Raw genomic sequence first — 13,540 nt, 5'->3', positions numbered from 1 at the left:
TACTATATCGTGGCGCATCCAATCTCTTGATATATGTATTGGTACCTAAAAATTTAAGTTTGGGGGGTTTATTGGTCCTTTAATAGTTACATTAGATATTTTCTAACAGAAAATAAAATAGAGAGAGTCAGAGACCATTTAAGATAGTGCCTAAACACCACTGGTTCCAGTCTACCCAATGATGAATGAGAGAAAGAATTGAGGTATATTCAAATTAGATTTAACACAAATAACACCCAAACAGAAAAACAACGTATCAAGCATTAAGTTAGCATGCATTCATTTTAAACCCATACTATTAAAATGTGCATTTGTCAACTAGAATATTTTTTTAAATCAATTATCCCTTTATTGGTTTATAAAATAAAAATTACCATTGCAAGTTGACTTTACCCAGCACTCATTCATATTTATTTCAATTCACATCACAAATAATTATAAATTCAAAAGGAAGTTAACAAAATTGTGATTTGTCCAATTCCACATGGGAGATTCTAAAACTTCATTTCTGCGCTTGCAAAATTTTCTACAGTTCATATGTATTGTGTTGTCTGTGTACAGATTTACAAAATAATGATGCTATGCATGTTTTGAAACTAAAATACATTTAAAAATATGCATTTCATTGTTCAACTAAAACATATGCAATTACACAACAAGAATTTGTTTTTAATTTTTAATTAGATAGTACTAAAATCAGGGCGGGCCAGGACATAAGAACATTTCTCCATTCAAATTTGTAGATTGGAATCTTCAACGGTCTACTTTCTGCGTTGATTCTTGGTCTTGTAGACACTGAAATTTATTGGAAGATGGTTGCAAACTGATCAGCAGTTTACCCAATGAGGTTTTTTTAAAAAAATAAAACTATCTTCCACCCTCTTCGAACACTCCTCTAAACTATAACAGACTGACATGTTGTATTTTCCTTGCATGAGTTTAAATAGCCATTTTTTTTACTTACATTCAAATTTTAATCAACTAAATATTACAGTCAGTAAAACAAGCATGCCAACTTAAGATGTATGTACATCAATTGAAACAGCTGTAGTTGTATATAGTATGTAACAGCAAAATACTCAATGTCATACTCATACCATTATCTCTTGTGTACACATAGAAGAATTTAATACAAAATATTAAAATGCACCCTTGGAGTCATCCCATACTAGACACATTTAATATATGTTTACAATATATATATATATTTATATATAATATACATAGCTTTTTTTTAGCATTTCCAAATAAATCTTTGCAATTAGTCTAAAAAGAAAGTAAGAAAAAAAACAAACAAAAAATAAACATAAGTCAGATACACAAATAATCCACAATTTCAATGTTTAAGTAAAACGCCACAATTGTACTTCTTTAAACAAACTGGAAACATTAAAAAAAATCATTTAGGTTATTTTAGTGGCATTTCATTTCCGATTCCTTTGTTTTAATGATCTGTAGCTATTTAAATTTAACTGAGCACAAATATCACTATATAAAAAGGTAAAGAATTTTCCCAAGCATTTGAGCAAGTGTAGCAACAACCAAAAATCAGTGTTTGATAATATTTAAGTCCATGTACATTTCTGTAATACAAAACATGTACAGAGTTAAAACTACGCAACCAACAGGGTAGAAATTGGTGTATTTAGCATTCAAAATGTATCACTGCAATATCAGGTATACAGGATATTTGGTGCATCCTAACAATTTAAATAAAAGTGAAAAAAAAAAAAAAAAAAAGTGTTTGCCATAATTGGAAAAATACTACTGGAAAATAAATTACTTAAAAAAAGGATTTTAAAAGGTGATTCAAAATGTATTTGTAACTTAACCATCATTAACTCATTAATGTGCGTAAATATTGCATATTGCAGTTTTCTATATGCTTTTTATTTTCCCAGCTACAAGGCATATCTATGTGTTCCCATAGTTTGCATTTCTTTGGATCAATGTAATAACGCTACACGTAGGTTTACAAAAAGGACATAAAAACATTTCATGAAGAAATGTCTTTAAAAAAAAAAAAGGCACAGGGTTACTGTCATGTTATTTCTACCACAAACTAAGACATGAAGACTAACAATACTAGTGATCATTTTAAATGATTTGGCCGACTGCATCTCAGTTACACATGCATTGTGCGGACAAGCACAACTTACATGTATTGCTAATCGATGCAGTTATCCATCAATCTAACTAGGCCATTGCCAATTACTTGTGTGCCACAGGAGAAACACAGTATTAGAAATAACCATAGTTTCACATCTAACCATATTGGAGAAGATGCACAAAATGCTCAGGGTCACAGTACAAGCCCAGGATTATCATTTTGCATGAGAAAAACATGTGCAAATGGGAATTTCTAGGGAAAATAATGCCTACAATGCAGCTCTGGGTTGTCTCCATTTCACCCCTTAGTAAACAGTAAATTTAGAAGTTAAGTTGCCAAAAGAATGGACTGAACAAACATTTTACGTTATATCATCAATACTGATGAAGAAGTCCGAAAATATTGACTAAAGTAGTGATTAAAACTATTAAAAGCTGCTAATGTATTTGCAGAATATGCAAATTGAATTGTTAAATAAAATAATTAATGTAGGTGAAATTCAAAACTGACATTTGACATATTCAACACATTTTTACCCTTTTTAGAAATTTATTTTGGTATTTTACCTAGAAGTACATTCAAAGAACACAAAGCACTGTATACTAAACAAAACAAGTAAAATATAAAATGTGTTCTCTTTCTTTTCTTACACTGATTTGATTTGTTACTAGCAGCCCACTGGAAGGGAAAATGCTTCCTTTCTCAATAATCGGCTCCACAATGAGAAAGATGCACAATGAGAACTGGGCAAATAACAGGTCCATGCTTTCCACCATGTGTGCTAAAGCTCTAAGTGAGAAAAGGGAGCAGTTGAGTACTATCCCCATTGTGTTTCCTACATTGTAGTTATTTGCCATTCACTGGCCATCATTTTTTGTTTTTCTTTTTGTACATTGTCCCAATTGCCACATCCGCAAAATAGGCTGGAAGTTGGAAACTAGTTTGATCCAGGCCTGCCTGGTCAAATGTGCACTCTTTAAAAATAAAATGCTGCTACTGTAGCTCAGAGGTCATTTGAAAGACAGAATCCTGGCTCCAAGCACCAGTCGAGTTCACAGCACCCTGAACAAACCATTAATTTAGAAAACACCACCCAACAAAACTAAACCCACAACATTGGTTTTTGCATCTTATCCTGATTATTGAAAACAACAAGAAAAGAAAGGCCGGTTAAATCAAATCTTCAGGCATTAGTAGTACGTCTCTTTTCATGTGGCTGCTTTGTAAATTAAAAGCTACAGATGGTAAGCATGGTGTCATACAAAAACTTTGGCAAGGGCATCGGCGCCCGCACTGGCTATATAGCATTTAGATGGGTGGAATGCCACATCGTAAATGGACTCGTCAGATTTCTTGCGGTGAGCTGTGAATTCCTGTATGCAGGTCTTGCTCTCCAAGTTCCACAAACGTATTGAACAGTCATGACCTGTGGAAAAGGCAAACATTTTAATGGACTTTCTTGTATTTAAATACAATAAGCAGCATGTAACCATAAATCAGCACATTTCTTGTACATACTTTGAATCCCTGCGTTGGAACGTGACAAGACATATGAAATAGGCAGATATTTTTATTGCTATTTTTATGCGCTTTTCCAAGCCACAATTTAAGAACATAGTAAAACAAACATACTACGTTCAGTTGTGTTCATAACACATCACATTATAAAAAAATGCAATTGCAAAGAAGAAATACAATATTCTTCACATATAAAATGCAACAATAAACATGTGTTTTTTATTTTCTATTATCGCTTTTATCTAAGTTGGCCAATCACCTAGAAACATGGAAGCAGCCATTTTGAGGACTGCACTAATATTACTGAAAATGCAGACTATCAATTGACTGGTCAAACCTTGACACTGCCCATGTCACATGCAGACATGACTAGTATTCATACACACAATCACATGAGTGGACAGTTCACTGTCACAATTCAAGCACTAGTGAGTATGATTAACTACAAGATTTCCTTTCCCAACCCACTTGTAAAGAGCAGACATGGATTACAAAATAAAAAAAAAGGTACTCAGACCACAATCAAATATACTATAAAGCTGCAATAACCATATGAACAATCTGGTCTATCCCCTCCCTGAAGCCCCAAGGCTGCTCCCACAATAATGGAACTTATACACCCATGCTAATAGGTGAACTGGTTACATACACCCAAAAAAATCAGTGTACTTTGAACTATTACAGCATTCTAGGGAGGTGGACTAAGTATAAGTAAACCAAGCAGACATTAAGATAAAATCTCAATAAATAAAATGGTATTTTAAGTAACATGGTTTTCACTTTGCTTGATGTCTTTCATACATTATACAATGTATTTGCCATTAACTCATCTTTACTTCAGTGTCACGAACTTTGAGTACAATACAAAATGTTTGCTTGTTTCTTATTCCCACATTTTGGGTTTATAGTATGTTGTAGAAAGTATTGAAGTGCATCCTTTCTTGTAACACAACTACAAATAAGTTATATTTGAGCAACTCATTCAAACAATACTCACTGCCAGACATCAGGTATAATCCATTTGGATCAACAGCTAAACTTGTTACAGCATCTAAGTGAGCAACCATTGAATGGATCAGTTTTCCTGGAAGATACAAAAAAAAAACCTACAAATTAATGAACAATTAAATGCTATACCATTTATATTTAAGATACATATTTTCATACATTTATACAACTATAAAAAGTTTCCAAAACATAATTATTCTTTGAGCTAGTCTAAAAATGTAAGGAGTCTAAGCAGGCAAGTGCCAATTAAAACGTTACATAGTTTTGAAATAACAAACAGTAAACCCTTTGTAATAGCCAAATTGTACTGTACGGTTATCAGCACACAAAGCATCAAACATAGCATTCAGCTTTAAAAAGGTGTCACTGCCTTCTGTGGTGTATATATAATGTAAGTTTTATTTAAATGAACTTTTGGTGTGGGCAGAATTTCCTGTGGCACTAAACTCATGTGATCATTCGGAGCCAATGTTCTGAAACCTGGCTGTTTGATGAGGTCACAGGATGTTTTCTCAGGAGCGCACTCAGCATGCTTCTACCAGTAAGTGGGCTCTTTACACTCTCGTACTACTCAATATTCATTGCTGCACATAAGGTGGCCAATTTCATGCTGGCATATATAAAAGTAAGCAAATTTAAAATAAAAACCACGAACATAAACAAAAAAAAACAAAACAAAAAACTATATAGCTATAAATTGCAACAAACATGTTTAGTAACTATATGAATTTTTGGCAGCCATTACTACTCTATCTAGTGATCAATAGCCTCTGTTCTGTATAGTAATTTCAGTCATGAAGCAGAAGTCATCAATATGTTCCTCTTTTCTTCTCTCTATACTCCGACTTTAAGGAGTACACCAGTGAGCCAATAACATGAACAAACTGTTTTCAGTCTTTTCCTTTGACCCGGTTCTGTTTTCTTTACCAGCAATGACTACGTATATATACCTGTATTGTTGTCATAAAACTTGATATGACGATCTTCATGAGCAGTGATGCTGATTGGAAGCGTCGGATGGCTAATTACTCTGTTTATCTGGCAGCTGGAATGAACAGCTACAGGGAACAATACAAACATTTCAGTCTCCTATGTACAGCATTTGTATATTAAAATGAGAACTACAGTCTATATACATGTTGTTTTAGTACATAGTTACCCCAACAAGACATTGGGGTGGGCTTATTAAAGTTCCTCTACAATGCAAAATCTGATGTTTTGCATGATGGATGCAAGAAGCATGAGACTCTACAGCCTATTCAATATTGTTTCAAATTAGTTCTGTTATTGCATCAACTTCAAATTATTTTTAAACACTTTGGTCATGGAATCCTGTAGTAAAATGATTCATGCTCATATTACCTATGTCTGTATTACCCAGTATTTCTTTTTTATTACTGTGTTGGTTGCCAATTGTAAAGTACTACGGAATTTGTAGGCACTATATAAATAAAAGTTGATTATGATGACAATATTAGAGGTTAGAGAACTTTTAAACCCTATACTTTAAACACATATGTTGTAGTCTATACAAAGTCAGTAAACAACATCGGTAGTGCAGATTCTAACTTGGTTTCATATTCTACAAACTGCATTTAATTGGGAGGCATTTATTTCATATGCTTGCTCACTACATGGACTGCTTCTACAGCCAAACTGCTGGTATCATGTCTATGTTAGGCTCGCTTTCCCTGGTCTCTTTCCATGTTTAGACCAATAATTTCCCTACAAACTAGAATCTTTACAAAAGTTCATTAATTATATATCTTTAAGCCATACATACAGAGAAGTGTGTCTTCAAAAGCAGTGGCGTTCCCCCTCTTCCTCAGAGGGAACCTAAATGCGAGTGTTCCATTGTTTTGCAACACCCAAAAAGGCAATGTCTTGAACATACGATATTAAGGGTACCCCAAAAACACATTCTATGAAACTACTTGAGATCCCGCACACACAAAAGGTTATACACCTCTGCTATTGAGGACAGACAAAATGACAAGATGATCATCAAGACACATTGGGCATGCATTTTCATATGATCCATATTCAGGGCTCAAATTACAAAGGTGGCTTGGAAGACACTGGCCAAGCAGTAGCAGAGTAATTGATTTAAACATAGATCCACTCAAAACTAAAAGGATTTAGAAGAGATCAATATGAGAGAATACATAGTTCTACTTTCCCTCAGACACAGGCACTCTACTAGCAGAGAGGAGTGCTTCTCTGGAGCCTTAAAGTGGGTGTGTTTCATGACACACAGTACTGTTGATGCACCACATGAATATGAAGTTCACAGGACAAGGGTATCATCACCACCACCACCACTGGCTGCTTGTAACAGGGAACTGGTAGTAGTAAACACGGGAGCTTCGCTGCACTGTCAGATAGATCCCAGGTAAGAAAAACAATACATTCTGTCATCTCACAGAACTCCATTCAAAACGAAGTGTAGGATGAAGTTCTTAAATACACCAATGAGTGTTATAAGGTGAAGTATTATTCAGGGTGTCTTTCAATCTTGAATTATGTAAACTATTGACTAGTGATTTTTTTTTTTAATATTCCCAAGGAGCACAGGTGAATAAAGTCAATGGGGTCACGAGTTCAATTCCCGACCATGGCCTTATCTGTGAGGAGTTTGTATGTTCTCCCCGTTTTTGCGTGGGTTTCCTCCGGGTGCTACGGTTTCCTCCCACACTCCGAAAACATACTAGTAGATTAATTGGCTGCTATCAAACTTGACGCTAGTCTCTCTCTCTGTGTGTTAGGACATTTAGACTGTAAGCTCCAATGGGGCAAGGATTGATGTGAATGAGTTCTCTGTACAGCGCTGCGGAATTAGTGGCGTTATATAAACGATTTTTTAATCTATGCAATACAGCCCTGCTGATAACACCTAAGAAAACATCTACATTACATCAAATCACAGTTTTTTCAACATATTAGGAATCTGTTGAAGCCACTCGGGACAAGGATAGTGAATGGATTTCATTTAATATACAGTGCACTCTCTTTACCATGCCATTTGCACATTGCCAAGCAATCACTCGCAAATTTGCATTTGGTGGTGGGGGGGGAGAAGAGTCATAATTTCAGATTCTGGTATCCACTTTAATCTTCTTATTACCAGCTTTGGCCTTATGTATTATACTGGCAGGGCATAAGAAAAAAACATAGAAAAAATGTGCCGTCACATCACGACTGCTCTGATGGTCAAGCTGACCGCAGAGTTGTTGTAAAGAAAAATGAACATATTTAAAAAAAACAATCTCAAAAGCTGTCGCTAACTACATACCTGTATCTATGCAAGACTCTAATGTTAAAACTTTCTGCCGCGTCTCCATATTAAAGATGCTTGTGTGCCCACTGTTAAAAGATGCAACCATATGGGCCGGATCACAGCTTACCAAGTCCACAGAAGAAGGTATTCCTAATTCTTCATAATAGAAAAACAAAACATTAATTTGTTATGGAACAATCACTAAGTAAAACATAACTGCAACAGCTTGCAAATTAAATATTGATGGCTGAGAAATGCACCAATGTAGCATTCTGGAGCATTATGGAGATACAATGGAAACAGCTTTTTACAGTCAGAAATGTGGCTTAACATTACTCTACAGCTCCTAAACCACAATACATACTTACATACATAATTATATATCTGGTGCCTAAAGATATTATAAAGCACACGTTTTATAGGCCAAATGTTCTTAGATTGATCTTTCAGCAGACTCAATTGAATAATGTCATGCTCTCAAACAGTCTCTCTCTCTCTAAATATGGGTTTCCATAATGAAGGCACACAGTGACAGTGACCACATGGGATGTGTGGTAGATTATAAACAGGCAATAAAACGAGGCAAGAAAATGGAGAATCATTATCACTGTGCATAGACACTGTTTTGTGTATTTCTACCTTGGTAAATGTGAGCTTATGCAAAAGGATTAACGTAGTAGTTTTGTAAAAAAATTTATAACAAAAGGTCATTCCCAGATGCTACAGATTTATAAGGAAATCAGAAGTCCAGCAAGGAGCTTGTGGAGATCTCATGCGACAATATATAATGTGTGCAGATTGCTTCTCTGATATGTGAGGTTTAACAACCTGCAAGACTTACAGCAAAAGAAATTCAGAATTACAGAAGTGATAAAGATTACAGCACAAACATATTAAAAATTGTCAAGATGGCTGGAAGTGCTAAACCTGCTTTCTTATCATCAAAAGGATATTTCCCAAATGTATTTGCTGTTGATCAATGCCTTGGATAGCAGTTTTGATTGCCATTATTCGTATGTTTTTTTATTACTATTTGCTCCAAACGCAGAAGTCAGCAATATTATTACCATCCGGCTTAAAAGTATTAGCATGCTACATTATGCATGGCCAATTAGGCCATTTTATATCTAATTGGCTGCAAAAAGACAGATCATTTTTCACTACATCTGAAATCAAATATAAAGGCAGACTGGGTCAGCAATGAATGCATCTACAGTGATCATCCGACTACGCTGACGTAGCTGCATCAGATCTAGACCTTGGCCCAAGTGGTGATCACCAGCATGTTTTCAGATTTGGTCATAAAAGTCATGCATATATGTCATATCATATCAATGCAACCATAGAAATAGGGCCAAAGTGTAAAATGTAGCCTAAAAATGACATAATGCAAACTTTACCGCAGCCAAGCTAGAAATGTTCGTTTGAATGTGCAGGTATAAATAAGGAATTACCGATGCAAAAACCATGAAAGCAACAAGCGCCAGTAACAAAAATATAGATTATGAAGCAATCTAAGAAAAGTAATATCTTATGAACTTGTTTGGCATGATTCATTAACTGCAGAACTGGCGTACACAAATACTTAAGAGGACTACAGTAAAATGCAGCTTTGGCCATCTGCTTATTAATATGGTAATTAAGTTACCTTGGCTGTCATTAAATATGCTCAATGCAGGGGAGGCTTCTAACGCATTCCATACTCTTATTGTGCCATCTGCTGAGGCGGACAACAAACGCTGATGAGCAGCACTGTACACCAAGCCCCACACAGCATCGGTGTGGCCGTCAAAGGCCACTCGCAGTACAGAAGGATCTGTAAGAGAGAAACGCCACATTTTACAAAAAAATAAAAGAATTCTGATTTAAAAAAAACAAACTTCAGAACCACATGTTTTGAAGGATTTTTATATCTTCTCAAGTTGCTTTTACTAAGAATGACTCCTTACACCTGCTCAAGTGAATTTCCCTTTGTTATTTTCATAAACAATTATACTCTATTGGAGGCATATTGGGATGTAAGCTCGTATGAGCAGGGCCCCTATCCCCTCCTGTCTCCACACCTGTTCTTCCGCTCCGTCTTTACCTGCCTGGAGTTTCTGAAGTTCTGGTACTTTGAGTTTATTGTTCTGTATTGTTTTACCCTGTATAGTGTGTACTGTTTTTGCCGTGTAAGGCGCTGCGGAAACCTTGTGGCGCCTAACAAATAAACGATAATAATAATAATAATAAAGGTCCTTTTACTTTTGGATATTACAGGGAACAATGAGCAAAAATAGGAAACAAATGCACTAAGTCTTGGCTTTAAGCCTTGCTATTTTTACTGTATTAAATGGAAACCTCAAATGTATTGCCAAAGTTTATTTTCAACGTTTAGCTAATATGCACTTTATTATATTTATTATGTTCACTAATAAGAGACATAATAAATGTTGTATATAAATAGCACTTTTTGTGTGGGTGTATTTAATCACCTAAAGGGATACTTTTTTTTGGCTGTTAACATAAATAGCCTGTTTACATGCCTTAGCATGTTAGCACATGCTCTAACACTTGGGTAAAGTCCACTGAGCTACTGGGATAGGATAAGAACACAGCGCAGAAGTGATCTAAGACAGGAAGCAGCCATGTACACCAAGGGGTTAATGTGAAAGGGATAGACTAGAGATTAAATATAGAATAGTGCAATTTCTTTTATACTTTTAACTTGTGTGCAATTAAATTATGATTTGCAAACCCAAAGCATGGGTGGCCATGACATTTAGTGTGAATCCCCATTATCCTCTTTGCTAACTAAATGTGTGTTATTACCTAATAAACTAATCACATTTTAATTGTTATTTACAAGATTAATTATTTCTACATATTTTTTTTTAGCACTAACATTCTTACTTTGTAGAAAACAGTAATTAGAAGTACAAAATATTGAATCATTGCTGACAAAACTGGTTTAAAAATAAATATTGGGGCACTAAAAGGTTACAAATGTTTGGTGTGATGAAAATTAAGCAAATGTGACCTTTAAAATATAAGGCAATAAACGCTGCAAATTAAGCTGAAACAATAGTACATGTTGTGAACGTCACTAGAGATCAGAGTTTGAACATACCGTAAGAGTCATATGGATCCACATTGGGGTTTGGTGTATTCCAGCTCTGGATAACACCATCTGTTCCACCACTGTAACACTGCTCCCCGTTACTACTCATTACTACACACAAAACTGGGCCCCTGAAAAAAAACAAAGAAAACTAATGAATAGGCGGTTGGATGTTAAACTATTACTGAAACTATTGACACTTAATTTGGCACCTAATTCATAAAACATTTTATGGAGTTATACTTAATTATTACTATAAAGCAAGGCTTATAGACTTGTAACCTTTATGCAAACTTCTGTCTACCTAAATTAGGACAAATAAAATAAAAAGTTGACTATTTTGGAAGTATTAAAGATGTAGCCAAAGCGGAGCTGCCCATAATACCATATAGCTCGGCATAACATACATAGTAGTAAATGGCAATTTTTAAGCTATTTGACTCCTACACACTATTTGCAGCTGGTGACGTCACCCTGTAAAGTTACACATCTGGGAAAGGCAGGTAAGAGTTGCACCTACAAGGTGCATTGTGGTCTCATTTATTTAGGATAAGGTGTGCACCAGCTTAGAATGACTGCCTCAGCACATAGTAATGTATTCATAAAACACCTATGCAGGTTATGCTATAGATAGTAAATATTACGATTCTAAGCACCATGAGAACTTTTCATTTATTGAAGGGTATTTTACTTTGACAATCACGACAGATCCTAGAATAGTGATAGGCAATCTGATATCTTCAGGGACCACATGGTTCGGTCCTCTAACCTTCAAAAGGGATACAGATTAGCCTTAATCTTGGTCATAAAATACTACATTTAACCAAAGAAAGACTCACCTATCTGCCACAACATCATAAGCAGGCATTTAAAAGAAGTGTTAAAAGCTACAACAAATAAATCTGTCAATAAAGCAGGGAGGAGTTGGGGGCAGCCTCATGTGGTCCATCACTGTCCTAGAAGATAACATTAGGATTTAGAAAGTGATATGTGCCCACTTTTAGCTCTGTCAAAGTGATGTTCCATTTACTATTGGATTATCAGGGCATCAGCTGAGCTTTATATAATGACTACAGATCTGTATAAAGAAAGTGAGCCACCACACAGACTTTATAGTAAATGACTTAAAATCTGCATGAACTACTGCATGAAAATTGCCATTACTCCAGAAAGTTGTTCTACTTAAAACTGGGAATTTAACAGTTGCTGAAAGAGCCCGACCAAATGCGAGAAAAGTCTCAGCCCAAGTGGGAGACCAACCCTGAGCAGTACTCAAAAACTGTGGCGCATATGTTGATCCACAAGATATCTAGTAGCAGACTCTTGGCAGCCTAGTCGCTCCTAGAATTATTGGTCTCCTGTTTCCCCCTCATGTCATGTCCACACCTTGGCACCAAAACAATATCATACAGAAGCTTCTATTGTGCATACTAATGCTTATTTGTTCCAACGATCGAAAGTTTTCGAAAAAGTGTTGTATGGTCCACATACACTGCACAGCATTAGTACTAGACAATTACCTAAAATGCAAATCTGCACTCAGACATAAAGCCGTCGTAAAGCCAGTGTAGTGCATGAAAAGAGCATGAAAGCAATAAAACGCATTACTAAAATGCATCTAAATGACATGTTAGTTTTAATGTGTTTTAGTCATTTTCACATCATATGTGTGAACGAGCCCTAAATGTCACTTCTTAAAGGCCTGATCGCTTGATAAATTGATGTATAACATGTTCAGACAACGTCTTATACTAAAAAAAAGCATGTCTCTGCCAGCAGGCAAATACTGAAGAAAAGACAGAAAGCTCTCATCTCCAATAAGGTAACATAAGAAACATAGACATGTCAAAATATGCTAGATTTGTAGGTTAAATTTAAGTACATAAATAGAAAAATATGGAAATTATTTCAAACAGCCCTACTAGGAACATTTGCTGCTGAATACAATTGTGTTTAATATAGCTGTCAGCATAAAGTTTAGGAAATCATGTTAAGAACTTGAGGTACTGAAATTATAATAAATTAGTTTAGATTTATAAAAGAAACATTGATAAAGTCAGTTATTTAGGTCACCTTTGATTATTAAAATAAAATAATAAACTTGAGTACTGCGAAGATCTCTGGTGGACATCATCAATTGCGCAGTGGTGAAAGGTTTTAAATTGAACCATCAACTTGAGTTCTTGATGCTTTACAGAAGTAGAGTGACAGACACTACTAAATTAAGTACTCCTTACACAGCTCTAACACTTGTCCTGCTAAAGATGACACATTTAATAATATCAACATGACTACTTTTATAGATGGCCTATTAAACGAACATAGAAATCTCCAGATTTCAAAGTAATAAATCAGTGTCCATTACCTGTGTGCTCTGAATGTATAAATTGGTTCAACATCAAGAGATGTGCTCCTAGAATGGTAAAAAAAAAATAAAAAAAAAAAAAATTAAAAAAGTAAAAGAAATAACATTCCAATAAAATCCCTTATGGTTGTATAACAATGCATGGCACAGACAGAAAAGGCA

The 13,540-nt window shown here is 35.1% G+C and overlaps 1 protein-coding gene across 3 annotated transcripts in view; it reads right to left on the bottom strand.

Annotated features, from left to right (window-relative positions):
- Positions 1-383: 383 nt before the first annotated feature.
- The window catches only part of STRN (striatin), a 71,313-nt gene continuing 58,156 nt past the window's right edge, over positions 384-13,540 (bottom strand). For all 3 annotated transcript variants that reach the window (XM_075203607.1, XM_075203610.1, XM_075203608.1), the window contains 7 exons: positions 13,379-13,426; positions 11,023-11,144; positions 9,562-9,729; positions 7,929-8,069; positions 5,587-5,694; positions 4,626-4,712; positions 384-3,536 (listed from right to left, as the gene is read on the bottom strand). In XM_075203607.1, coding sequence (XP_075059708.1) covers positions 3,367-3,536; positions 4,626-4,712; positions 5,587-5,694; positions 7,929-8,069; positions 9,562-9,729; positions 11,023-11,144; positions 13,379-13,426 — 844 coding nt within the window. In that variant the 3' untranslated portion in view covers positions 384-3,366. The remainder of the gene's footprint in view (positions 3,537-4,625; positions 4,713-5,586; positions 5,695-7,928; positions 8,070-9,561; positions 9,730-11,022; positions 11,145-13,378; positions 13,427-13,540) is intronic.

The sequence above is a fragment of the Mixophyes fleayi genome, chromosome 3 (assembly GCF_038048845.1).
Source record: "Mixophyes fleayi isolate aMixFle1 chromosome 3, aMixFle1.hap1, whole genome shotgun sequence".
NCBI lineage: Eukaryota > Metazoa > Chordata > Amphibia > Anura > Limnodynastidae > Mixophyes > Mixophyes fleayi.
This window is presented reverse-complemented; position numbering and strand designations above follow the sequence as displayed.